The sequence below is a fragment of the Symsagittifera roscoffensis genome, chromosome 3, assembly GCF_963678635.1.
Source record: "Symsagittifera roscoffensis chromosome 3, txSymRosc1.1, whole genome shotgun sequence".
Lineage (NCBI taxonomy): Eukaryota > Metazoa > Xenacoelomorpha > Acoela > Convolutidae > Symsagittifera > Symsagittifera roscoffensis.
The window spans coordinates 3,002,272-3,028,050 of NC_087064.1; the positions used below are offsets into that span (position 1 = coordinate 3,002,272).

A 25,779-nucleotide genomic window follows, 5' to 3' on the forward strand; every position below is an offset into this window, starting at 1 on the left:
GAGCTGACTCTCAAGCATATCAGACCCCCTCGAAAGCAAGCAAGTGCTGCATGTTGCCCTGCCCAACCCAGATGAGTTGGACGAGAGGGGGGCCACGCCACACTTCAACTACAAGGTCAGTCCTTCTGACGATGAAATTCAAACAAAGTGTAAGCAAGGGGACATTTATAAGGAATGAAAACTGTTTTCAATTATTCAGATAACCTGCTAAAATTTTTGGATATATGAAAAAAAAGTTTGTTTTAAATTGATTTCTTGATTAGGCTAAGAAAAGGTTTTTAGAAAGTTAAATTCTCATTGCTAGCTAAAAAAAAAGATAAAACAAGGACAGCCGATTGATGTGCGAGTATCACAGAATGTTCCGACCATATTCCGTCTTATAAAAATACATTAAACAATTTTCATGTTTTTTTGTTCCGACCATTTGAAAAGCTAAAGCCCATACAACTGTAATTCGAACGACGTTAAGAAAATTCAAAAAAATATATTTTCTAGTGTCGGGAAAAATTGGTTGAAAATTTTGGTTTTTTGTTTTAATTCGAGTAAATAAAGCTTGCGAGCAGGCTTACAATAGCTTATTTTAATGGCTTAGAAGCCGACAAAGGTTTTGTCAAGAAATGACATGAAAAAAAAACTTTTAAAAAAATTACATTTTTGAAAAAAAAAATTTGTCAGAAATTGTTTTGAATTTTTATTTTTTTCTTTCAAAATGTGGCGCTTGAAAAATGTCAAACAAAAACTGTACTGGAGTAAAACTAAACTTTGATAGCTCATGCTTCTACAATAAGCCTGGTCACTGGCTTTACTTGCTCGGGATTAGACTGAAACTCAAAATTTTTAAACCAGTTTTTCTCAACACTGGTAGTGATTCTTGAAATTTTTCTAATATCGTTCAAATCTCGACTGAAACCTCCTCATTTAAAGTTTTAACATCACTCGACTCATTCGGATGATTATTTGTCGTAAATACTTTGGTTGCAAATCAAAATACACTTGCTCGCTTATTTTATTCACTCGAAAACAAACCAAAAACCAAGAATCAATTTTCACCATTTAGCTTTATAATTTCCCAGTTATCTGAGACAAACATAGGTTAAGCAGACTTTTTATCTAGACTTCCTTCGGGCAAAGTTTTATCCCCTCTAATTACGACGAACATTTGTAGGAGCTTCAATCGACAAATTTTGGAAGATTTCTGCAAATAGTAATTACAACAAGGATAGCCGGTTATGTGCAAGCAGCACAGAATGTTCCGACCATTCTCTTAAAAAATACAAAGATTTTTTTTCATGTTTCTGCATGGTGTGATAAAAAGATCTGAACGAACAAACAAAACCTAGGCATATTCGACAACCATAGTAATGTAAAATCGAAAACAATTGAAAAATGTCTAGAAAAAGGAAAAAAAAATCGTTAAAAAATTCCATACCCATAATCAATTTGTACGGGGGATATTTGTACGGTTGATTCTCCCATTCTCAAATTCCGACCCTCTCTGTTACATGAATCCAATTACATAATAAATTTTTTCGTTATTCTTTCATTTATCATAATTTAGGGGGCATCTGAAAAGACCCTCAGACACATCTCCGACTAGTAATGGCTTTAACCGAACTTAACTGATAACCGCCCAAAACAACAAAGACTTCAAAATTTATGCATTATGAGAACTGAGAATTATACATAATGTGAAACCGTCACCGTTCTGAATATTCTGAATATTCTCAACTTTTTCGCTCTAAATTTGAAAATTTGTTTTGTAATTGTCCATTGTATCGTTTAGGAAGAAGAAGTCCCCCCTGAGGACGACGGAGGTCTGTTCAGACCAACTGTGAACGCAGGCATGCCGCCACATCGCAAGGTAAACGGAGGGTGGGGGGGGGGGGGTTGTCGAGTACGCTTTTATAAAAAGGGCAAATAGGAGTAATATTTAATCCAATAAAAGCCTCAAAGCTAGTTTTTTTGGGAAAATTTGATCTTAAAACGGGAAAATAAAGGAAATCGCGAATTTTCATTACAATAAATCAACAAGGTTAACAAATTTCGGGGCTTTTATAGCAGAGGAGCTAAACTTTATCCAATACAAGCTTAAAGCTTCAGGCAAAAAATCTTCACTTTATTTCGGAATTATACCCAAAATCGGTATTATGGGAGACATTTGCTATAGCTCTTTTTTTTGAAACAGCTCTTTTAGATCGAGTCAGTCAAAACTTAATTCAAACACCTCAACCCGGGCAACGGGCAAGCGTTCGAAAAGTACTATAGGTGATCTTCCTTGAAGCATGTGTGTTTTTGATCTCTAGGAGCCCCTGGTGCAGCCCTACGAGATCAGTCCATTTGCGATGAGGAGATACAAAGTGTATCTGAGTCTGCGGAAGATTGCCAAGACATACGAACAGCTCCTCAATGAAGAGGTCAGCAGAGAGGGGGGTGAAAGTTGGGGGTCTGGGGGCGGTGTTTAATGTTATCTTGGATCAACTTAGCGAACTCCCCCCTATGGTAAAAACCTTATGGTATCTAGTAAAGAATCTCCATCCCTATATTAATAAATACAGTAAATTAGCACTATAACTTTTTACTGAAAATTCGAATTTTGCTGCTTTCTGATTGATCAAAAATTCTACCAACTTAATCTACTTAACAATTGTCCCCCCTTTCTTGAAAAGAGGAGATTTTTAGGTAGATCCGTTATCTTTGTTCTTTTATGTTTAAATAACCGTATAACAGAAAACGGATCTACTTAACAATTCCCCCCACCTCCCCCTTTAAGAAAGGGGGGGGGGGGGCAATTGTTAAGTAGATTAAAATAACGCATTTTCGACCAATCAGAATGCAGCAAAATTCTAATTCTCAATAGAAAGCTCAGTGCTAATTTACTGCTTTTATTAATGGGGGTGACAATTCTTAAGTAGATACCAAAGGGGGGGGGGGGGGGGGAATTGTTAAGTAGATCCCAGAAAACACCAATTATCCCGCCAAACTATGTTTGAACACGCTGTCTGAACTTCTACCCTCTGATTGCTTTTCGCTCTGAGAATAGAGCGTTTCAAAGAAGTTCTTTTCAAATCGAGCCTTTGGTACAAGTCTGATAAAGGGTTCCAAGAAACAAACGGGTATCTAATGTATATAGAGTGCCTCAAACTTGATCAATTTATTACTTCGGTGATGTCACTTAAAGTATATTCAATGGATAGCGCATATGAGGCAGATTAGTTACTTTTGAGAAAATGTTTTTTTTTGGTTTTTACCTGGACCCCTCTATCCCACTTGTAACGTGCCTTCATACAAATGAGTGTTTCTAAATTTGGCTCTTTTCCACTCTAATTTTCTGTTTTTTTTTGTTGTTTTATGTGTAATTATGGCCAAACACGTTAAGTTACGACGTGAGCTATGAAGAATCTAATCTGTTCACAATTGTTGGTTTGTTCGCCATGCCAAGTTTCATTGCATTTACGACAACTTTAAAGTAGTCTTCCAAAATTGAAATTCAAAGGTGGAGGGAAAGTGGAAAAGAGCCCTAATTTGGGTCTTTTCGCTTATACCCCCTAAATGATAAAAAATAAAAGTTAAAGTTTTTCCTACAAAGTTTGTCTGATTTTCTTTGAAATAACAGGGCTGATATCCCGAGCGTTAAATCAAGATAGAAATAGTCAAATAATGCGAACTTAACGACAATTTAAAATGCATTATTAAGCATCCTTTTAATGAAATTTATGCTCAGAAAATTGGCGAAAATTGGAGAAACAAGTCAGTTTGAGACTAAATTAAGTGAAAATGGTTCGTTTTTACCAGTGCCATACTAATATTGTGCATTTCCTAGTCACATTGTCCCAATTATATAATAAAAATTTTCGGATCAAGTTAACATCCTCCCCCCTAAACGTCCAAATTTTCATTTCATTTTTTCATAATTTAGGGGGTGTAACCGAAAAGACCCCTAATTTTAAACAGAATACATTCTGAAATATGGCAAAACAGCACATTGATTTTAGGCCAAAAGAGCTTCGGCTAAAGCACACGCACGGGTGGCCTCAAGAGCCGAAGGCAAATCACCCGCGGCTGCATCTCCGTCGGGTGAGGAGTCAGACGATCCGGCAGCGGATAACTCGGCACACTCAGAGGCGGATCGCAGGACAATGACCTCTATTGCGGAGGCCGAGCTCAAAGGTCAACAGAGTCTAAATGACGTCACAACATTGAGAGAATCGCATATGGTTAGCGTTGATTAGATATTTTGCGACACAGACAAGTTTGATATTTGGGTCAGTAAAAGGTGATCAACTTAACCATCGCCACCCCTATGGTTTCTACCAGGGGCGGATTTAGGGGGGGGGCGGAAGGCGGACGCCCCCTTCCCCCACCCCCCTCAGGGATTCGACCTCCTGCCGACACAAAGGGTCCCTCCCCCCTTTGGTACTTTTTAAAAAATCCATTTTTGGCCGATCGATCCTAAAATTTTTCTAAACGCGCCTTGGGCGCCAAAATATACTAACTCTCAGGGGGAGCGCGCGCCAAAAAAACACGATTTTTTTTGTTAAAATTTTCCAAAAAGTGCTCAAAAACGGCTTTTTTGGCCTGTTTTTTCAAAAAAAAATTGCCTGCGGCGCTGAAAATTTGGCCAAAACGGCTTTTTTTAAGTGCTTTAGGAGAGCTCAGAAAAACAATGATCGACATTAAAAAAATTTGAAAATCCAACCCCCCCCCCCCCCCCCTCCTCGAGAAAATCCTACATCCGCCCCTGGTTTCTACTACTGATCATTTTTCGTAATATGAGGATTTAAAAATTCCTGATTTGGCCAATTTGGGATAATTAAAGTGCAATATATTGCACAAGGTATTCGTTACAAGGTACCATATGGGAGGAAATAGTTAACAAGATCCAAAATTTTTGTTGAAAACTATTATTTCGATCGGCGAAAATTGACTGAATAAAAAAATACACCACAGCATAAATATTCCGTTTTCTTCGAAAGTCGGAACAGTTAATGAGTTCCAAACTGAATTGAGGTCAGTAATTTAATCCCATTATCACGATACGAGACGCTAAACACACCCTTAGTATTTAACGTAGCGTGTGGGGGTATAAATTGATGAAAAAAAATCGTCTTTATTTTCAATTATTTTTCAAAAAACTTTTCAATTGGCAGTCGGAACATTCAGGACTTTGCCCTGATATACGAGCAAGTCTTGTTTCTAATTTTATATCCGAACCTTTTTTACGATTAGTAATTTCTGCCATATCAAACAAAGCCTTGATTCACTTTAATTTTTACGTCTTCTATCTTATCGGCGGTGTAGTTTGTCTGCTTACTGAGAACAGCGACCAAAGCATGCGACCAATTTATCATGGCAACGTATAATTCCCAGCACTCGGCTATTTATAATGCAGTCAGTTCAAATGCAAAGGTAGAGGAAATAGTTTGAACTAACAGAATTATTGGAAGCATGATCAAATGCTTTTCAACGATTCGAAATTTTGTTCAATTTTAATTTTTTTTTGTTGTGCGCATAGATTAGTTGTTTGCAATTTTGAGTAGAATGTTATAATTGACGAGAAAGAATCAAACAGCCGGTTATTGCATTGTCTATGTTCCGATTGTAACACTTGCTTACAAACATAAACTTTTGGGCCGCAGATAAGAGTTATCAAGCGGTTAAAATAACGATAAATAGTGAATTAGGAATTTAACTATTAACGCTTGTTTCACCTCAACCTCTTCATTTGCTAAAAGGAGGAGATAATTAAATAGATAAACACTAAAGGCTTTAAAACAAACAGAAAATCTTCTAACGCATTGAATTTATTATTATTTTTGGCTAATTTAACCATCGACCAACGGTCCTCTGTCATGCGCGATTACTCCTGAGCGAGGATATATACTATTTATAGCAATTTATACGCATTGCTAGTTATAATGTAGTCATTTCAAATGCAAGCGAGGGGAATTTGTTTGGACTGCTATTATTAAATAAGCTTCAAAAATAAGCCCGTTTGAAGTTGAAGTTGAGCTACAATTATTAAATATTTTTTATGCATACGTCAATTTGCAGAAGAAAACTTGCTCGGAAATGCTTTAAAAATATTTTATATTCTGATCGAGCAACTAGAAACTGTCTAGTACCTGATTGTAATACTCTTGTTTTACAATAAACTTTTGATCCGCTGATAAGAGTTATCAACGCGGTACAAATTGAATCGAACAGCAGAATAGGAAAGGGACAGATTAACGTCGTAAACACTGATTGATACAACGCTCCCTCACCCCGAATGTCACCGTAGCCAACACTCCGGGTCATGCAATTTTAAGTTTAAAAATCTGAAAGCAATTAACTGGAAAGATCAGTCATCTTTGGACGTTGATTGGTTGAAAATCGCAAAAGGGTGAAAAGTTAAAGATCCGATCGATTGTTTTAAACTAGCGGGAAGGGGGAACTAAAGACATCCCCTTTAATTGCAATAATTCTAAAATACTCGTTGATATAATTGACGTGGCTCTGCTGTTGTGTGGTTTAGTTGAAGTTGATTGACAACTTCATGCCCCACAATGTGCAGCTCATCACCACTGTGTTCTACGGGGGGAGCAAGGTGAGATCCATCGCATTCACAGGCAGCAACAAAATTGTCACCGGCACCATCAACCATGAGAAACAAGGTACTTTCAACCACATAATGCCATTCAGCCAACACTCTTTGTTTGCAGGGTTGGGAAATCTTATATTATTTTCGAAAATAACGAACTAAGACTTAATTATCGAAAAAAAGACGTCATTTATGTCAAATTCTTAAATAATTTAAAATATCAAGACTTATTAAGTTTCTAAGTCTAAGTAAGTCCAAACACCCCGGGTTGACCTCCATAAACCGAAAATCTTACATTTCTCCACACCGAAAATGCTTATCATACAATTGCCTATATCAAATGTATGGAAAAATGCTAATCATACAATTTTCATACAATAAGCATTTTTTCCATATATGAAATTGTATGATAAGCATTTTTTCCATATATGAAATTGTATGATAAGTATTTTTTCCATTTATGAAATTGTATGATAAGCATTTTTTCCATATATGAAATTGTATGACAAGTATTTTTTCCATTTATGAAATTGTATGACAAGCATTTTTTCCATAAATGAAAATACAAAAAAAATTTTGGTTCCAAATTTCGTGTTTCAACCGAAACACTAACCAAGGGTTTTTTGTCATAAAAAACCCAGAGTGTAACTGGCAGTTATCACGCAGAATAACTGCATTTGTTGATTTTAGCCATAATAGTTAATGTAAACATTTTCACATGGAAATATTTACCAAAAAAGTAACTTTTTGATTATGGCTAGATAACTTTTAGTTTGAAAATTTTGATGGTTGAGAAAAAAAGGCCTGTTTTTTCAAAAATTTATTTTTATTTTAGCAAATGAAACAAAAGATAATAATCGTGTTTACAAAAAAAAACACTTTCTTGTGATTTTTGAATTTTTTGGGTGAAAAAGCTCATCATGGACTACGTTAAAAACACAAAAATGTCAAATTTTGCATGTAATTTTTTTTTTGTAAAATTTATATTTTAGCACAAAAGCAAGTTTGCAGCCAAAGGGATTAAAAAATTTTTTACCTCAATTTTTTTTTTGTTTATGAGAAAATGCATATCGTACAATTTTCATATATGAAAACTTTATGATTAGCATTTTTCTGACAGAAATTAAAATTATGTTTTTGATTGTCAAAACGCTCTCTATCATAGATATGTTTATTTAAATCTATTTAAAATTACCCAGACACGTTTTTTTGGTTATTTTTGAAAATTTTATTTTTTCTGTGACAAAATGATTAATTTATAATTTTCATACATGAAAATTGTATGATGAACATTTTTTATAAAAAATTTTCAATCATTTTTTTAATGACCAGAAAGCTTCAAAAGAGGCAATTAAATGTTCATTAAAAACTTTTAAAACACTTTTTAAGTTTTGTATGAATTTTCTGTGAGAAGCATTTTTTCCATAGACTTCATATATGAAACTATGATAAGAATTTTTGACAAAATGAGCAAAGGACAATTCTCGGCCTGCCGGGCTTGTTAAAACAATCATTACTTGCGACTGTTTTTCGGACTGCTCTGTTTCGGGTGTTTTTTTTGTATTTTTCCGGACTGTTTTTTATTGGACTGTTTTGTATGGGACTGTTTTATACAGACACGGAGTCGAACACAGTCGAATTTTATAACTTCAAATTAGGCATTATATTTCCTCATTCTGAAAAATATAGTTTTTTTTCTGAAAAATTGTGAAAGAGAAATTAGAAGCTTGAAGTGATTAAATATGTCATGCTTTTTATATCTGTTTCAAAGTTTTTCAAAGAATCTTTAGAATGTTCAAACATAAATTATTGTGTATAGCATTTTTCAGTTTATAATTAGGCATATCTAAAACCGCCTCATTTAACGATCCTCAGATATAAAACTAAACTACTAGTTTACAAACTTAATTTTGTAATCACCTCAAATGATTTTTTAAAAATTAGTCACATTTTCATGCAATTTCAAACCTTCAAAATGGGCTCAAAGTATTTTCGGCTGAAGGTCTTAGTGCCTGTTGTCCTACGCCCGGCGAAAAAAAAATATGATCAATTAATTCGATATTTATAGATGTTATACAACACTATAAAATTGGTTTCATAAAGTCTATTTGATCAAGTAACTCGTTTTACGATGAATTTCAAACTTAAATGGTCGTAAAAAAATTGATATATGCCCTAAAAATCAAATAAAGTTGATTCAAATGGAGTTTCGAAGGACACCAGAACTAATCAAATTCTCAGCGAAACATAAGTTATTTTAGTTTATCCTACTGTTTGAATGTTTGAGCGAAAGTATTTGTAATAAGAAAAAACCTGTGCCAGTCTTACAGTGAGCTGCAGCCCTTTGAGGATAGTTCCTCTTCGCAATCCGTAAGTTTCAAGGTTTCACTTAAACCTTTTGCAATCAAAGGGTTGCAATCAAAGCGGTAATAAAAAAGTAAAAATCAGCACAACTCTTCAAATGTATTTCAAGTTTATAATCAAAAGTTTTATCGCAGTTTTATAAAGTCAGTGAATAAAGAAATTAAAAAACTTAGTGTATGAGTTAATTTTTGCTGCAAAAGTTTCGCATATAAGTTAAACTCATGGTTTTTGTAGGCTGATATATCAGCACTGAAAAACAGACATAAAAAATCAACTGAAAAGCCTACATGGAACTTTTATTTCCAATTTGTGCATAATAGTTGGTAGTCGAACGACTCTAGAAGATCTGCATATAGGACCATTTATCCACGGTGGAAAGGACCAGCACAACAGCTGCATAGCTTATCACGGCGAACCGCTGTTGTGCCCCTGTTTAAGAACTACATGCAATTTTTTTGGTTATTTTTCTGGGCTGGGTAATGTTGCTTCACCCTCAAGCAACGAGCACGGATCATGGTGGGCCTCGAACATCCGACCTTTCGACTGAGAGGCGGAGACGTAACCACTTCACCACCGCTCCCCTACTTCACCACCGCTCGCCTTAGCTCCACATATAGCCTGAATACAACTTCTAATAATTTTATTCAATTTTTTTACAAACAAAATTGGTCTTAACAATCAGCGGTAAAAAATCTAATTCAATTTGATTTAGACTACATAAAAAATATGGTTATTTGGATAGATTTTTTCGATTTTTGTACAAATTTCAACTGGCTTAAACCGATTTAAATCAATTTTTAAAAGAGATCGTTAATTTATCTGTATAAAATTGACTGCAATCCATTTGTCCCTGAAAGTAGTCGCGTGTCTACTATCAAACCGAAAAAAAAAATTTCCAACATTCTCAAATTTAAACAACACTACTCGTATCAGGGCGAAGCCCTGAATGTTCCGACTGCCTTTTCAGGTTTATTGAGCAGCAGCAATAACATTAAAAAAAATAAAATGAAATTTTTTTTTTAAAATTTGAAATTTTCTATGAAAATCATCCCCCCACACGCCATATAAAGTATAAAAAGATAGATTTTGTTCCTTGTAACAAATCAATTATGGCAAATAAGCTTCGTTCAGCCAATTTGGAACGATTTATATGACGGATTAAATCTCCGCTTACGCGTTAATAGCGCGAATTATATCGCGCGTTAATTGTCCCAAATTGGTCAAAATGGCAATGTTTAAACCCTCATAACTTTACGAAAAATCATCGCAGGTGAAATATCTTTTCAAATTTAAGCTGAGGACAACAAAACCTTTTGAATGATATAAAAAATTCCGTCGAAAATGTCTAGTTAAAAAGTCGAAACTTGTCTGAAAAAAAAAAAACCCACCCCGAGCACAAATATTCCGTTACTTTCGTATCGAAAGTTGGAACAATAAAAACTCAAATCGAAATGTTTTTAAAACAAAAACTCAAATTCAGAAATACAACCAACAGAAAAGAGGAAACGATGTTAAACTGTATTAAAATGAGTCTACATGTTGAAGCGGCAAAAATCATGAAAGCAATACTAAAAAATGTTTCAATAGGTTTGAATCATTTTTAGCCTATGAAAATTGAATCCACTATATTTAAAATAAATTAAAACTATTAGATATAGTTCAAATTTTAATCATTTTATTTGGTCTAGTTTCTATTTTCCATAATATTTTTTTAAAATTAGGAGTCGTGTGTGGAATTAATAAGACGAATTAGACTGCCTCAATTGAATTTGAAACGATGTTTCAGTGTGGCATAATTCGTCACGCGTAAATAGTGCGCGTTAAATTTTCGCCATCAAAGTATCACAGCGCTCTTATAGTCGCGTTAGTTCATTAAGGAGCGTTTCGCTGCACTCTTTACATCAGTATAGTGTAGCGGTGAGTGCTCCCTTTCTGAGAACACGAATCTCCATGGATCGATCACCCGGGAGCAATTTTTTTGAGAATTGGTCTGAATAAAAAAACACCTTGTTCATATACCTTCCTTACAATTTTCAAAAGTCGAAATAAAAAATATCAAGAGGAAAGCGTGTTTTATTTATTTATTTTTTGCTCAAAACGCCAATAACTCTCAGACCGTACAAAAGTCTCCGTTTTAAACTGGCTGATCGTAATGTCAAAATTGGAGTGAAAAAACAACAGAACAATGAAACTCAGAACATTAAAAGACCCGTTTCTTGAAATAACTGATAAAATAAAATAATAATATAAGTAGATATTTTTGAAATGAGGTCTTTCACAACTGTCTCATCTGAGCGAAGGTGAGGAAAAGATTTTCACCATCAAATTAGTAGTTTAAGCGTTCATCAAAAAACAAAGTATCTATTATTGCTAATGACTATTTGCTTCGCAAAATTTTTGAAAAGGTTCAAAGACTACAGATGTCAACACTACTCAGCTAAAAACCAATACTACCGCGCAAAACAATGAATTATACTTTGATTTTTTAGCAGAGGAGAAATTTCGGCTAAAATTTGTTTTTGTTTTGAGAGAAACCCTTGTCAAGAACTGGATTGACTTTATAATCAAGTTGATGAAAATTGACTCGAAAATTTTTGGCTCTCCTCAAACTTCAGAAAAAAAGTAGCCCAAGTTTCAAACTTCAGAAAAAAAAGGAAAAAAATATGCGTGTAGCTCTGATTGAGGTCTTCCATTGTTAAAAAATGTAGCCCAAGTTTCGAAACGAAAACACTAGTAAAAAGAAATCAGTATTGTTCAAATTTTGATGAATTCCTTTACTTTGCAAAAATCCCTTGAAATCAATTTTTCAGGCAAAGATTTCGATTGGTTTCCTACCGTTAAAGTCGGTTTAAATCCATCCTAAAATAATTTACGTATCTAAATGGTCTACCGTAAATTGATTTTTTATACATTATGTTTTCTGTATAAAAGACAGTTTAAATGAACTTCAATCTCAAGTTTGTCAATGCGGGCAAAAAAAAACGAAAAAAAAAACCCGAGGACAAGTTTTCTCCCTACTTTCAGTGGTCGCAACAATTACCAAAAAGAACACGTATTGGGATTATATTTCATGAGGCATGGTCTTCATATGGTACATCGTTATGATAGACAAGCACGATTAGGAATAGGGACCATAACTTTGCCCTTTACAACGAAATAGGATCTTATCAATTACCCCCCGTAGTGCGTAGTAAAGAATTGCTACCCCTATACAGAACCAATTGAACGGTTAAGCATATGATAATTTTGTACCTTGCAACGAAACTCCCCTCCTTTTCCAATGGGGGGAGGTGATTGTTAAACAACATTAAGTATATATTGCATTGCAGTCAAATAAGCGTGACTGTAGATTGAAGTTAGAAAGATTTGTTAAATACTTTTTATCGAGTTATAAGATAGTTATTTCGTTTGCAGGCAGAAAGGAGTTTGACATCCTAGTGTCCCATGAGAAGTTCCACTTCTCTCACTTGGACCCCTCGGCCTTCGGAGACATAGACGGGGCGCGAGATGTACCCGCCATCATCATACGCGCAGTATACGTCGTCACAGACGAGCAGAGTACGATATTTTAATTTTTTTGGCCATTTTCCTGTTTAATGCTTTGCTTTCTCAAACGAGAGTCGACCCCGATTACGAGAAGACCTTGTTTCAGAAACGCATTTTTCATGAAATAAAAAAACTGAGAGACGCATTTGTGTAAAAGACGCCTTCAGCTACAGGATAAAGTTTTGATATCTCGATATATTTCCAATGTTGTGTGTTTTGGCCTTATAAATTTAGAAGTTATGGAACCTGATCTAAACTATATTTTATGATTGGATAAATTAGATATTTTACCACTGTAAAGTATTTAATATTAACCAATCATGATCCATCTAACTAACAACCCACTTATTTGTAAGTGCTGAAATTACTTGTAATTTCAGCACCAGAGAGATTTGAATTTAACTTAGAAATTAGTTGCCTCTCCAAGAGAACTTCAGCAGCCGCAATAAACCAGTATACCCTAGATCTATTGAGCCTAGCAGAGACTAGTTAAACAACCTGAGACTAGATAGTATAAGAGTAAGATTGGGATCGGTATTAGACTAAGAAGTTGCACGAATCTATCCGGCCGAAAATAAGATAGCGTGACGAGCAGACGGTGTACCCTATCCGAAATTACTCTATGAGTTAACCACATCGGTTCTAACTCATCTGGTGCGACCATAAGGCTCGAATAAGACCCTAATAGCTTAGAATTAACCAAAAATAGATCAGAAATTAGACAAAACATTTTCAAAATGTTATACGACAATAATTTTATCGAAATGTCTCTACGACTCAATAGATCAGAGCCGATATTCCGAACGATAATAGAACTACCCGGAATTGGAAGAAGACCTCGAACAAGAGACGACATACGACAAAGTAGAAACTTACCAAATAGTTTTATGATTGTACGGCAAAAGCCAACACAAACTTATATATTTAGAATCTTATTAGCAATGAATTTAGATTTTCATTTGCAAACATAAAATTTTGAAGTCAATCTTCATGATCAGTTCAGGCGCTAAACAAAATTATTAATATACAATAACGATTGATAAAAAGATCTCATATCGTTTTCCTAATTTCTGCAGTCTTATATAAAACATGTTTGAAAAATATTTATTGAAAATAAAAATACAAATTAGTAGCATGACAAAAAATTGTTAGTAATCATAAAATCATCTGTTGTCCCAGCTTCATCACCTAAACATAACAACAATCATAAGCTCACTAATATCATTAAAAAACTAAATCTTTTTCTTAAATAAATTTAAACCAATTTAAACTTAACTTCACTTAATTTTAAAATCAGATCATCAAGGCTTATCCTTGGATCTTAATTAATTAATTTTCTATTTCACTAAATTTAAAACTTGATCATCAAGGCCTATCCTTGGATCAAAAAGAACAATTTTATTCTCCCCCACCCACTTAGCAATTGTCTAACGACCTCAAACATCGATTCACTATCCAACCCTTCCAAAAAACCCAAGACTAATAGAAATTTTTGAACAAAACTAACCATTCAAATTAGGATAAACAGTTAAGAACTTCGGTTATTCATCCTTCACTTGAACCCCCCTCTTACCAGACCCAGGATAAATCTTAGACTTAGTAAGTTTAAAATAGTATCTAACGAACTACTCGCGTTCTAATTTTACCTGAACCTTGTGGATCGATTTACTATTCTCCAACCCTTGAACACAATCACTACCCCTAAGTAAGATTAGGTAAGTTAACACCTTAGCTTATACTAGCCACGAGAAAGTAAAAAATCATTCTTCGGAATTGATATACTTTTCTCTCCAACCCTGAACAAATAGACCCAGGTTAAGCTAACCAAAAAAATCGTAAGGACTAACAGTTTAAGAAAGTAGAAATCATCTAACAACCTTTTGCATCTCTCATTCTAAACCTTATGTCATTCAAAAATCTAGGAAATAAACAAACAATCGTTTTACACAACTGTGAAATAGATAACAAAAAATATGATCTTGTAATCACACCTCATACACAAACAGTTGGATATATTAGAACAAAACGACAAACAATAAAAAGAAAAATAATAAACAAACAAAGACAAATCACACGAAAAAGATTTTCCAAAAATAGAAACGCATTTTCAGAATCAGAAGCCAGCAATTTAGACGAACTTTGTAAATTAAAAGAATCAATTGATAAAAATTGTCCCATTCACGATCAATTATATTTTTTCGATTCAGAAACAACTTCAAATTCATCAAAAAGAGGAAAAAGAAGAATAAAGAAGCAATATAAACACAAACCAGTACACTTGTATAATTGGAATCAACCAATTAGACACATCGATAGTTACATATTAACAGTCATTAAACGAAAAAATGAGCCACAGTCACACTCAAAGTGACGATAGTCCAGATGACGACGATATTTACCCCTTCCTCGTAGATGAACCCGATAATAGAGGACAGCATGACTTTTGCAAGAATTTACTCCTAATTTTGTTTGAAACCGGAATCAGCCCATGCAAAACAGAATTCCTAGATGTAAAAATCAAAAGACAAATTATAGAACATTATCTGAAAGATATATGTAATTTAACACAACAATACGGAATCTACACTATAGAATTCAGTACACCAAATCCGAATCACCGGAAATATGTAATTCAAACAGACGATCTTGACTTAAAATTTTCAAAAGTATTCTTAGAATATATTAAAAGCGTACAATATCATAACTCACAAAGAGCAAACTCCATATTTACTAACGAAGTTTTTGCAATAAAATATAGTTATATTTCAATATTAGAAAAAACAGAAATTCCAAATATCTCACCAACTGAGACATCCAAACATACAAAAGTACGACATGAAATCACACTATTTTCAACTTTCCTACATATAATTAAAGAAAATTTCACTAAAGACGAAGTTTCACAACATACAAAACATGACTTACAAAAAATTTTGGCATGGTTTACAATAGATTATTTCACACATAATATAGATTTAATTTCGCAAGCAAGAAAAAATTTCAGACCTCAAAATTCAAACGATGATAGCGCCATCACAGAACAGTCAGACTACGTTTGGGACCCCGAATGGTCTCATCATGCATTTATAAATATCCCACAAACAATCTCAAGTCAAGCAATAAGTACAATATCTTATCAAAGAGATTATGTAAGAGTAGTACCATTAACCATTGATGCAACACCATTAAACTACAATACATTTTTACCTGATACGCGAAATAACAGTTTAAATTCGACCGTCATACACAATGAAAACCTTAATGGAACTAGGAATCTTACACAACAAGATATTCAAACACCATCACACTTCATAAATGAAGAAATCGTCCAAACAACAACAACTACAACAACAAAGTATTTCACCTATACGTCCAAATTTAACAACACCAAAAATACAAACACTTCACTAGCACAAGTAACCTTACAATCAACCGTTAAACCTTCGGTTGCTCCAAAATATTCACAAATGGACTATCAAACATTTAGACCTATGACAGTACCGTCAAAAACACGAAGAACGTTCACAAGAAACACTTTTGCAGAACACAATTATAATTACGCACATTCATCAATAACAAACTATCCCTCACGAAAAAATAATAATAATCAGATAAGATCTCGATATTGGGATAACCCAATGACAACAACCAACTCAGTAAATTTTCAAACTAATTCACATCCTCCACAGGATCGTAGTGAAAATTACCCATTCTTTCAGCAAAATAAAAATAAAAAGCAAGCACCTCATCATACGGATTACTTATCCTCTGATGATGATTATTTACAACCAGATATATTTGCACCATATACTCAAGAATATCGCGGACAAGGAGTGCAAAAACCATATACATATCATAGAATTTTTTCTCCACATCCAACAGATACACAAAATCAACAACCAATACAAATGCAAAACCCAACTAATAAACAATCTTTTCAACCAATTCAGCCACAAAACCCAATGATCACACACTCGTATCAACCAACTCAAATGCAAAGTGAAATACCACTCCCATATTACCTTCAACAACACGAAATAACAAAAAATCAACTTTCAATTTTTTCACAATTGCCAAATGCCGCAGAATCACTACAAATGACAATGAATCCATACCTTATGGGTGGATCATCAATAACATCAAATAAACCATTAATGGTATTCACAGGAACAGACCCTGAATATTCTGTAGAAGATTATTTAAATGCAGTTACAGCAAATTTAATTTTAAATATAGGACCTGAACCAATTAATACACCACTATATCAAAATTGGATACATCGACGCACAGCGTTGATACAAACAACCTTAGATGGCGCAGCCCAAAAATGGTTTTCAGTATTACCTATAGAAATAAAATCAAATTGGAAAAGATTTACACAAGAATTTTCAAAAATGTTTGACTCCGAAAGAAATAAACAACACCAAAGAGTTTTATGTAATGAAATTCGCAGATTACCAAATGAAACCATCAAACAATTAGCAGTACGTATCGAAACACAAGTTCGAAAAGCATATTCATTAAATACACATGACTACAAAAACACAAAAATGACAGAAATTTTAATGATGACCTTAACACCTCAATTAAGAAAAATAGCAATAGAAAAGAGAGCATCACATCCTTCCTCAATTCGAGAGCCCGATCTAGATTTTCGAAAACTAGTAGACAAACTAGAGCAAACGGAAATCACAATGAAACTTGAAGAAACAGAAAATCTGAAATTACAATATGTTAATCGAATCGAAACAAACACCACAAATATCAATAACATACAGGAATCAGATACAGACCTCGTTGAAAAAATCACTGAAATACTAAATATTTATGAAAAACACCCAAACTTTAAAGGCAAACCATCTTTCAAAAAATGGTGTAATTATTGCCGACGATACGGACATAGTATTTCTGAATGTCGACAAAAACAACAGGATAACCAAAACAAACCTCAAAAATATAAAGAACCAAATAAATCATTCTATCAATATATGAAGAAAGATCAAAATCTACCAAACAAAAATGTATACAGCAACAACAGTTCAGGAAAACCACTTCCGAACAACACCAGTTACACGAGAAATCAATCACCATATAACTCAAGTTATAGAGGAAGATCACCAGAACGAAGAAATACACAGAATTCTTCACAAAGTCATTATAATCGACCAAATAGTCGAGATAACTACTCCAGATCAAATTCAAATACAACACAATTTGTTTCTGGATCCAATTTTCAATCCAACATACGAAATAAATACTATCCAAACAATCAATCACGAAACTCATCATATAATAGAAATAGAAACTATTCAAATAGTCGAAATAGAAGTTATTCGAACAACCGAAATCAAAATTACCCGAACAATCGATCAAGAAATAACTCATATAACAGATCAAACTATCACAGATCAAATCATTATAATAATTCTAAACATCGCTCCAGAAGTAGTACACCCAAACATCAAAGACATATTAATCAAGTACAATCAAATGAAGAAACAACATCAGACCCCCCAGGTATTGACGACACAGGAAATAACGAACTACAACTAAATCAAATAAACTGTGAATCATCAGACACAGAAAGTGATACAGAAAACACTATCTCCATAAATATGATAGCAGTCGAAAACGACTACGAACCTATTATATATGAACAACCTTTTTCATCACATATATATGAAAATCAATTGGAACTCCTTCACAATTATTATATTGAACCCATCCATACTACACAAATGGCACAAGAAACTAACGAAATTAATACTGTAAATAAACCCAATGAAAATGACAAAACAAAATGCTTGAATACAAATCACATCTACCAAAATGTACAAAAAAACAACCCAAAGAAAAAATTTGGACAATACCATTTCTTTTAGAAGGTCCAAGAAACAAAGAATTTCAACCACCAGATCTTGAAATTGATTTTTTAATTGATTCAGGAGCAGAATCAAACATAATAAACATTCCCACATGGAATGAAATCAAAACATTACACCCAAATTTAACGCCTCTTGCAACCTCCAGTAAACTAGCAACAGCACAAGGATCAACATTAGTAAACTATGGAAAAGTTCAATTATTTTGTCTCCCCACAAGAACAACGGAGCAAAATAAAATTTTAAACAAGCCATTTAAAAAAATATTTCATATCACTGATATTAAACACAATATCATTGGAATACCATTTATCTCGAAATATATACCAACAATCAACATCTTGAACAGTAAAATGCTAATCAAAGATAAGTACACAAAAATAAAAAATACAGCCCTAACATTTTTTCAAAGATTAAATAATCAACCACCATTCTTTTCAAAATTTTATCCAATTTATAACCAACAACGGAAACACCTGAAACCACTATCAGGAAAATTATATAACTTTTCAATAAAACAAGTTCACCAATATGATAAAAATCAAAATAAACAACAAACTCTTTATGTCAGACTTTGAATTCAAACCTATCCATAAGTTTTTCAAAATCACAATTTCATCCATCAAATATTTGAAAAAAACGAATTCAGACATCATTTCGTTACATGTATACAACAAAACACCGTATCAAGTAACATTACCCTTAGGACTTTTAGGATATTGCGAAACCAACGCTACAATATCACCAATGCATGAAAAAGCATACCGCGTAAATAATATACTCCAATTATTAGATATTTGTCAATCCACAATTCTTAACGAAGAACTATCCATAAATATTATAATAAGTAATGAAAAAAGAAATACAGATTATTTCACAAAAACCCCATATTTCAAACCTACATTCAACATAAATAACTATACAGAGGATCAACAGAAATTTTTAACAATGTTTAACTTCCAACATTCACAAAAAACACAAGACGAATTTGATAAGTTAGCCAAATAGCTAATAAAATATTCATCAGTCTATGCAACATCCAAAATCGATGTTGGCAAAATCAGTTCATCACTACATCTCCCGTTAAAACCTGACGCAGTTTTCAAAAAACAAAGAGCAAGTAAAGTACCAATTCATTTACACGATAAAGTGAACAGATTACTCGATATTTTAGAGCAATACAAAAATATCTCACCGGTAAACAAAGAAGAACAACCAAAAGCTAACACATTTATTAACCCTGTTATCATCTTAGCAAAAGGAGAATCATTGAAAATAGTTTTAGACGCTAGATATCTTAATTCACTAATAGACGAATCAAAATGCAATTGGCCTATTGAACCATTACAAGTTATTTTAACAAAAATAAACGGAAAATACTTTACAACCGCAGATATGAATAGTGCATACAATCAAATGCCACTAGATGAACAATCACGACGTTTAACACAATTTGTTATTGGAAATCAACAATATGAATTCAACCGCCTATTCTATGGAATATCCATAGGACCAGCAGCATTTTCAGCTTTTATGAGCAAAATTTTTAGACCACTAATACTCAAGAAAAACGCAATCACCTATTTAGACGATGTTTTTATGCAATCACAAACAAAAGAAGAAATGTTTACAGTTCTAGAACACTATCACAAAATATTTCAGAACGAAAATCTGAAGGCGGCCCCCGATAAGTCTTACTTCTTTTTAACACGAGTTAAATTTTTAGGACATAATATAGAAAGAAAGACTCCATTAAAATTACGCATTGATGCTATTCAAAAACTTCAACCACCAACAAACAAAAAGAAAATCCAAGAATTCCTTGGAATGTTGAATTTTCTAAGCAATTACGTTTATAAAATGCAATTATATTTAAGACCATTCTATAATATCCTCAGACAACAAAATAATTTTGAATGGAATACAGAACATCAAACACGATTTGAAGAAATTAAAAAACTCCTAACTGAAAAAATTTCAAATACAATTCCAGATCCAAATCAACCATTCTATGCAATGTGCGATGCTTCAAATTTTGGCATCGGCACAGCATTATTACAATCACACAATGGTACAAATAAAATGAACCTTGTATCAGCAAATTCTCGATTATTCACTCAAGCAGAGCTACGACTCTCAACTTTAATGAGAGAATGTACAGCTATAATTTATACACTTATAGAATATGAATTTTTGATATTTGGATCAAAACATCCAACAGTTCTATTCACAGATCACAAACCAATCATTTTTCTCTTTACACAAAAGTCAAACCCAAATCACCGAGTTTATAGATTTCAATTAATTCTAATGAAATTTCCAAACTTACATATAGTTTGGACAGCAGGAAAAAATCTTGCTTTACCAGATACATTAAGTCGAAATACACCACCTGAATTACTTACACGAAAAACTACAGTTGAAATACCCAAGAATATAAAATTTTACCTTGCAGAAAACGAAACATCACCCCGACTAGAATGCAAATATGCAGTAAAAACTGACATTGAACAATCACAGATAAATAACCTACAACACTTCCCACTTTACTTAGATTGCCAAAATAACCACTACGAAGTTGATCTACTTGGAACATCAACTTTCAAACCAATTCCATACTCACAATGGATAAAAAATAACACCCAACAAAAAAGAGTAAAACAACACTCGCATAAAAAAGACCTTTTTCCGTTAATTGAAAAAGAAAATCTAACTGATAAAATAAATTTATCAGGACCACAAACAGATGATTCAAAATACACAATAAATCAAGTTTTTGACCTCCATGACCCACTTGACACAATTCCTTTATCTAAATTAGAAATTGAAAATATTTTTCTCCCTCCAACAGATAAAATTAAAATTGAAATCTTGAAACAATATCAAAATCTTGACCCAGTAATTAGACAACTAAAATCATGGCACAAATACAAAACTAAGCCCGTAAAAGCAGATACCACAATTTTAGGAAATAAAACACTCCTCCGATATTTTCGAAAATTTAATAATACAACAATTAATGAAAACACAGACCTTCTAGAATACAAATTAAATGAATCTACAGTTCCCTGTCTCCCTTTAAGTATGATTCTCATAGCTTTTAACATTTCACATACACAAAACATTAAAGGACACTCTGGATCAGAGAAAATATATTCAAATTTTATACAAAATTTCTATTTCCCAAATGCACCTATTTGGATAAAAGTACTATGCAATGATTGTATAGTATGTCAGCTAAATAAACCTTATCCAAATCAAAAACAAATAGCACAAAAACAAGATTTTAAAGGACAAAGTTCATACTTTAACCATCGTATTTCATTTGATACAAAAGGACCAATTTCACCATCATCTGAAGGAAACTCCTACATTATGGTAATTGTTGACGCATTTACACATTATGTAGCACTTAACCCAGTACCACATTGTAACGCTTATTACGCTTACACAACACTTTATGAACACTGGATAGCCAAGTTCGGACTACCCGAAATTTTAGTTACAGACAACGGTACAGAATTCATAAATAATGAAATCATCACACTATGTCATTTATATAACATTAAACACAAACCAAGTACATCTCATGCACCTTGGACAAACGGCTTAGTCGAAGGTATGAACCGTTCACTACAAGAATATCTTAGATGTATCATCAATGGAAATGATACAAGATACACCGAATGGTCAACAGATGTAAAATTATTTCCCTTAGCATATAATTCACAAATTACGACAACTCTAGGAATGTCACCATATGAAATGGTTTTTAATCAAAAGCCACGCAAACCAATTATGTTTATAGCAAACTCTCATAAAAATGCACAAAGTCATTGTCAACCGAATAAAGACTCAATTTGTTATAACCTACCTTTACACACACATGATGAAGATCATTTTCATCACCCACAAATTCTTAAATTAGCCTGCGGTACACACACCGAATGGATTTTAAATAGAGATAAAAAACACAATGAAATTTACCAAAAAGTAACAAAAAAGTTGTTACAAAGGCAAAACATTAATGAACAAATAAATTCACTCTTTACACCAGCCTCCGATTTAAAAAATGGAACATTTGTTTTAATACCTAATTTTAACACTCAAAAAGGAATTTCTAAAAAATTACAACCCCTTCGTTAAGGACCATACCAAATAATTGCCAAACCCACTGACGTAACATATAAAATCACCGACTCAGACCAAAAAGAAATTGTTCAACATCGAAACAATCTATTACCTTATTACCCAAAAGAATACGCACTACGCGAACTAACTCAGTTATATTCTTTCACAGGTTTAAAAGTTATTCAAAATAACCCACATACGGAAAATGAAACAAAAGAACAACATGGCATTCACCTCGAAAACCAAAATAAAAAATCAACTACAACGAAAAACAATACAAAAAAGCTAGATCAAAATATACCTCAAAAAGAAAAAAAAATAGAAAAATGACAGAAAAAATTATACCCCAAGAACAAGTCGACAAATCAGAACATAGAGAGTCATCACGACTTAGAAATCAACCACGCAAAAACTACAAAACATTCATTCCACAATCTAAAATATTAAAGAAAGTTGAATAACAAAAACAACTTTAATTTTACAATCAATAATCTTTGCACCTCTGAAACATTTTAAACTTTCATTTTTCAAAATAACATGCTGACAAATACGCAGCGATTCTAGTTCAAAATTAGCCAATAAGAATCATTCAATCCGTCACCTTCTGTAACTCTAACACAAACCAATTAGACGAAAGATATTAAACTCCAGGCATATCTATAACTATAACTTTACGACCTCCAGGTCAAAAATAAGCAAACCATTCCAACTTGACAACTAAAATTAATATCCCTCCCTTATCTAATAACCCAAAGATCAACAATATTTCCCCAACTCAGACCTCAAATACCCCCCAAACAAAAATGTTAAATTAGCCTAAAGTAAAAGAACGACCATATTAAATTAGCCTAAAGTATAAAAATCTCAAAAATACCCCAGATCACTTGACAAATAAAAATAAAGAAAAAGAAGACCTCCCGAACACCATAAAATTCGCCCCCAACAATTTTTCACAAAACTCAACCCACTTGTCAAAAAACCAATAAATAATTCGACCACACTTGAAAATTGCCCCAAACAACAAAAAATATTCGATCAAGAAGCCATTTCTTAAATGCTCTTCTCTCGATCAGTCAACATAATTCTCAACATTTTCATAAACTTTTTAACAATATTTAAACTTTTATTCATATTTCTTTTTGATACCTTTGAAGCTTTTGTAATAATCTTAATCATTTTTTGCAATATTTTTTTAATTTTCTATTCCAAATTTGAACTATACCTCCAACTTTCAAAAGCCATTGACCATATTCACAGGTACGAGACACAAAACTTATCTAAATGATACGAACCATTTTTAGTAGAACAGATATTTTTTTTACTATTTGTAATTTTTATAACATTTCTATCATCCCTCATCTTGACAATATGCAAATGTATAAAGAAAGCAATCATCACATTCGCCTTAGCAACAATCCTTCTAATTCTTTTTCTAGAAGAATACTACAATAAACATAAAGTTTTTCACTAAAAGAAATAGATCAAAAACCATCAAAAATTGCTAACCAACAGTCACACAGTCAGTCTTCACCGACATCATCCCAAGATAACCCAACACCACCTACAACTACCCAAAAACCCCAAACACCTACACGAATTTCTTTCCAAGATAACCCATATAACTTTGAAGAACGACAAGCTCGCTTATCTGAACCACTAGAACCAGTTCAACGACAAGCACCTCTAAGTGAACCAACATATAACTTGTACCCAACACTACCACAAGAATTAAGTAGAATACCAAATCTTAGTCAAAATCAAAATACAGTTGAAATAAAAAGACAAATTATACATCCACGACGAAACAGAAATTTTCAAACCCCCCGAGTTCATTTTGATATACCCCAATCCCCATCACAAAGTACTCCGGAAAACCCAATTGGTATATTACCAGAAACCCCTACGCTTTTTTCACAATGTAGCACCTCAAGTCTACCCTCAGATTACTTAGGTTCAACACCAACATCTGAACAAATACGTGAAAATCCCTTTAACCCCCCAAACCAAACATCACGACTACCATATTGGACAACACAATCATTCACACAAGGTGAATCCTAATTTAATAAATGATCCAATAGATATTTCTACCGATACAACAACATCATCATCACTACCAGAAACATTATCACTACCATCAACACCATCAATAAGCCAAATTTCACCGACAACTTTTCCTTTTAATTTTCCAAATAACCTCGACGCTAGATACCGAGAACAATCATCAACAAATATCCCTCTAAGATTAGACTGGAATACATTCACAGCACCTCCACCATTATTTGGACAGCGCCCAGAAAGTAACCGACTACACAACTGGGCACTTAATAGATTACAATATAGACAAGATATCCACGAAGACATTCGTGATCATAACATCCAAATACTCCAACAAAATAGTCTACAATTAAAATTTGAAATCACGGTTAAACTAAACAACATTGCTCAACATCCTTACCCATTAAACCCACCAAATATAACAGCTCAATCACTACCACCACTATTTATAACAACTGAAGTAATATATAAATACGACAGATATACCAAAAAGACAATTGGTTACATCACATTTTATAACCCATACGCAGGGTTATCATACACATGTATATTCTAAAAATATTAATTTTTCTTCAACTCTTTTTTCTAGTAATTTCCGACCAGAACATAAATCCTTCTCCCCGCACAGGACCCCAAGACTTATTAGTAACACATTACGATTGTGAAGAAAATGAACAAAAAACACTACACAAATATACAATAAATCAAGTATCACAATGCGAAACAGAACCCCAAGCTATAGAAACTACAAATGTAATAGCGACACTCTATTCAAAAACCCGAGCAACAACAGTTATAGGATACAAATTCACAGCAACATTTTCCGAAAAGAAAGTACATTGTTCACAAGTCTCAAATGGAAATAAAAACCGACTTGACCACGAATCATTCTACCAGAGTAATATCGAACGACTTTTAAATCTCAATCCCGAAGATTGTAAAAAAGAGTTACTCAGACTAAATATCACAAGAAATAAAAACACCGACAGAAAGTTAGTATATTTCCAAGTTTTTGCAGATTCTGTACATCAAGCAGAACTTGAAAGATATCAAGGACATATAAAACTAGATGAAAAATACCCATACAACGGCGCACACGGAAGATTAACTTATGACATACACGATAAACACTGGATACCACAAATTGGTATAAATAACCCATCAAACTGCAAAGCAGACACAAAAAATAAAGGATATCAAGAAATAATGTTTTTCGAT

General features: G+C 33.2%; 2 protein-coding genes across 3 annotated transcripts in view; one reads left to right on the forward strand and one right to left on the reverse strand.

Annotated features, from left to right (window-relative positions):
• Window positions 1–25,779, reverse strand: part of LOC134842848 (EKC/KEOPS complex subunit Tp53rkb-like) — a 391,122-nt gene that overhangs the window by 154,660 nt on the left and 210,683 nt on the right. The window lies entirely within an intron of this gene.
• Window positions 1–25,779, forward strand: part of LOC134841320 (uncharacterized) — a gene marked incomplete at its 3' end in the record, with an annotated part of 41,901 nt that continues 16,122 nt past the window's right edge. Inside the window, 6 exon segments of the mRNA XM_063857224.1 lie at window positions 1–115; window positions 1,784–1,861; window positions 2,304–2,414; window positions 3,993–4,214; window positions 6,515–6,653; window positions 12,359–12,502. Of these exon segments, the coding sequence (XP_063713294.1) occupies window positions 1,844–1,861; window positions 2,304–2,414; window positions 3,993–4,214; window positions 6,515–6,653; window positions 12,359–12,502 (634 nt within the window).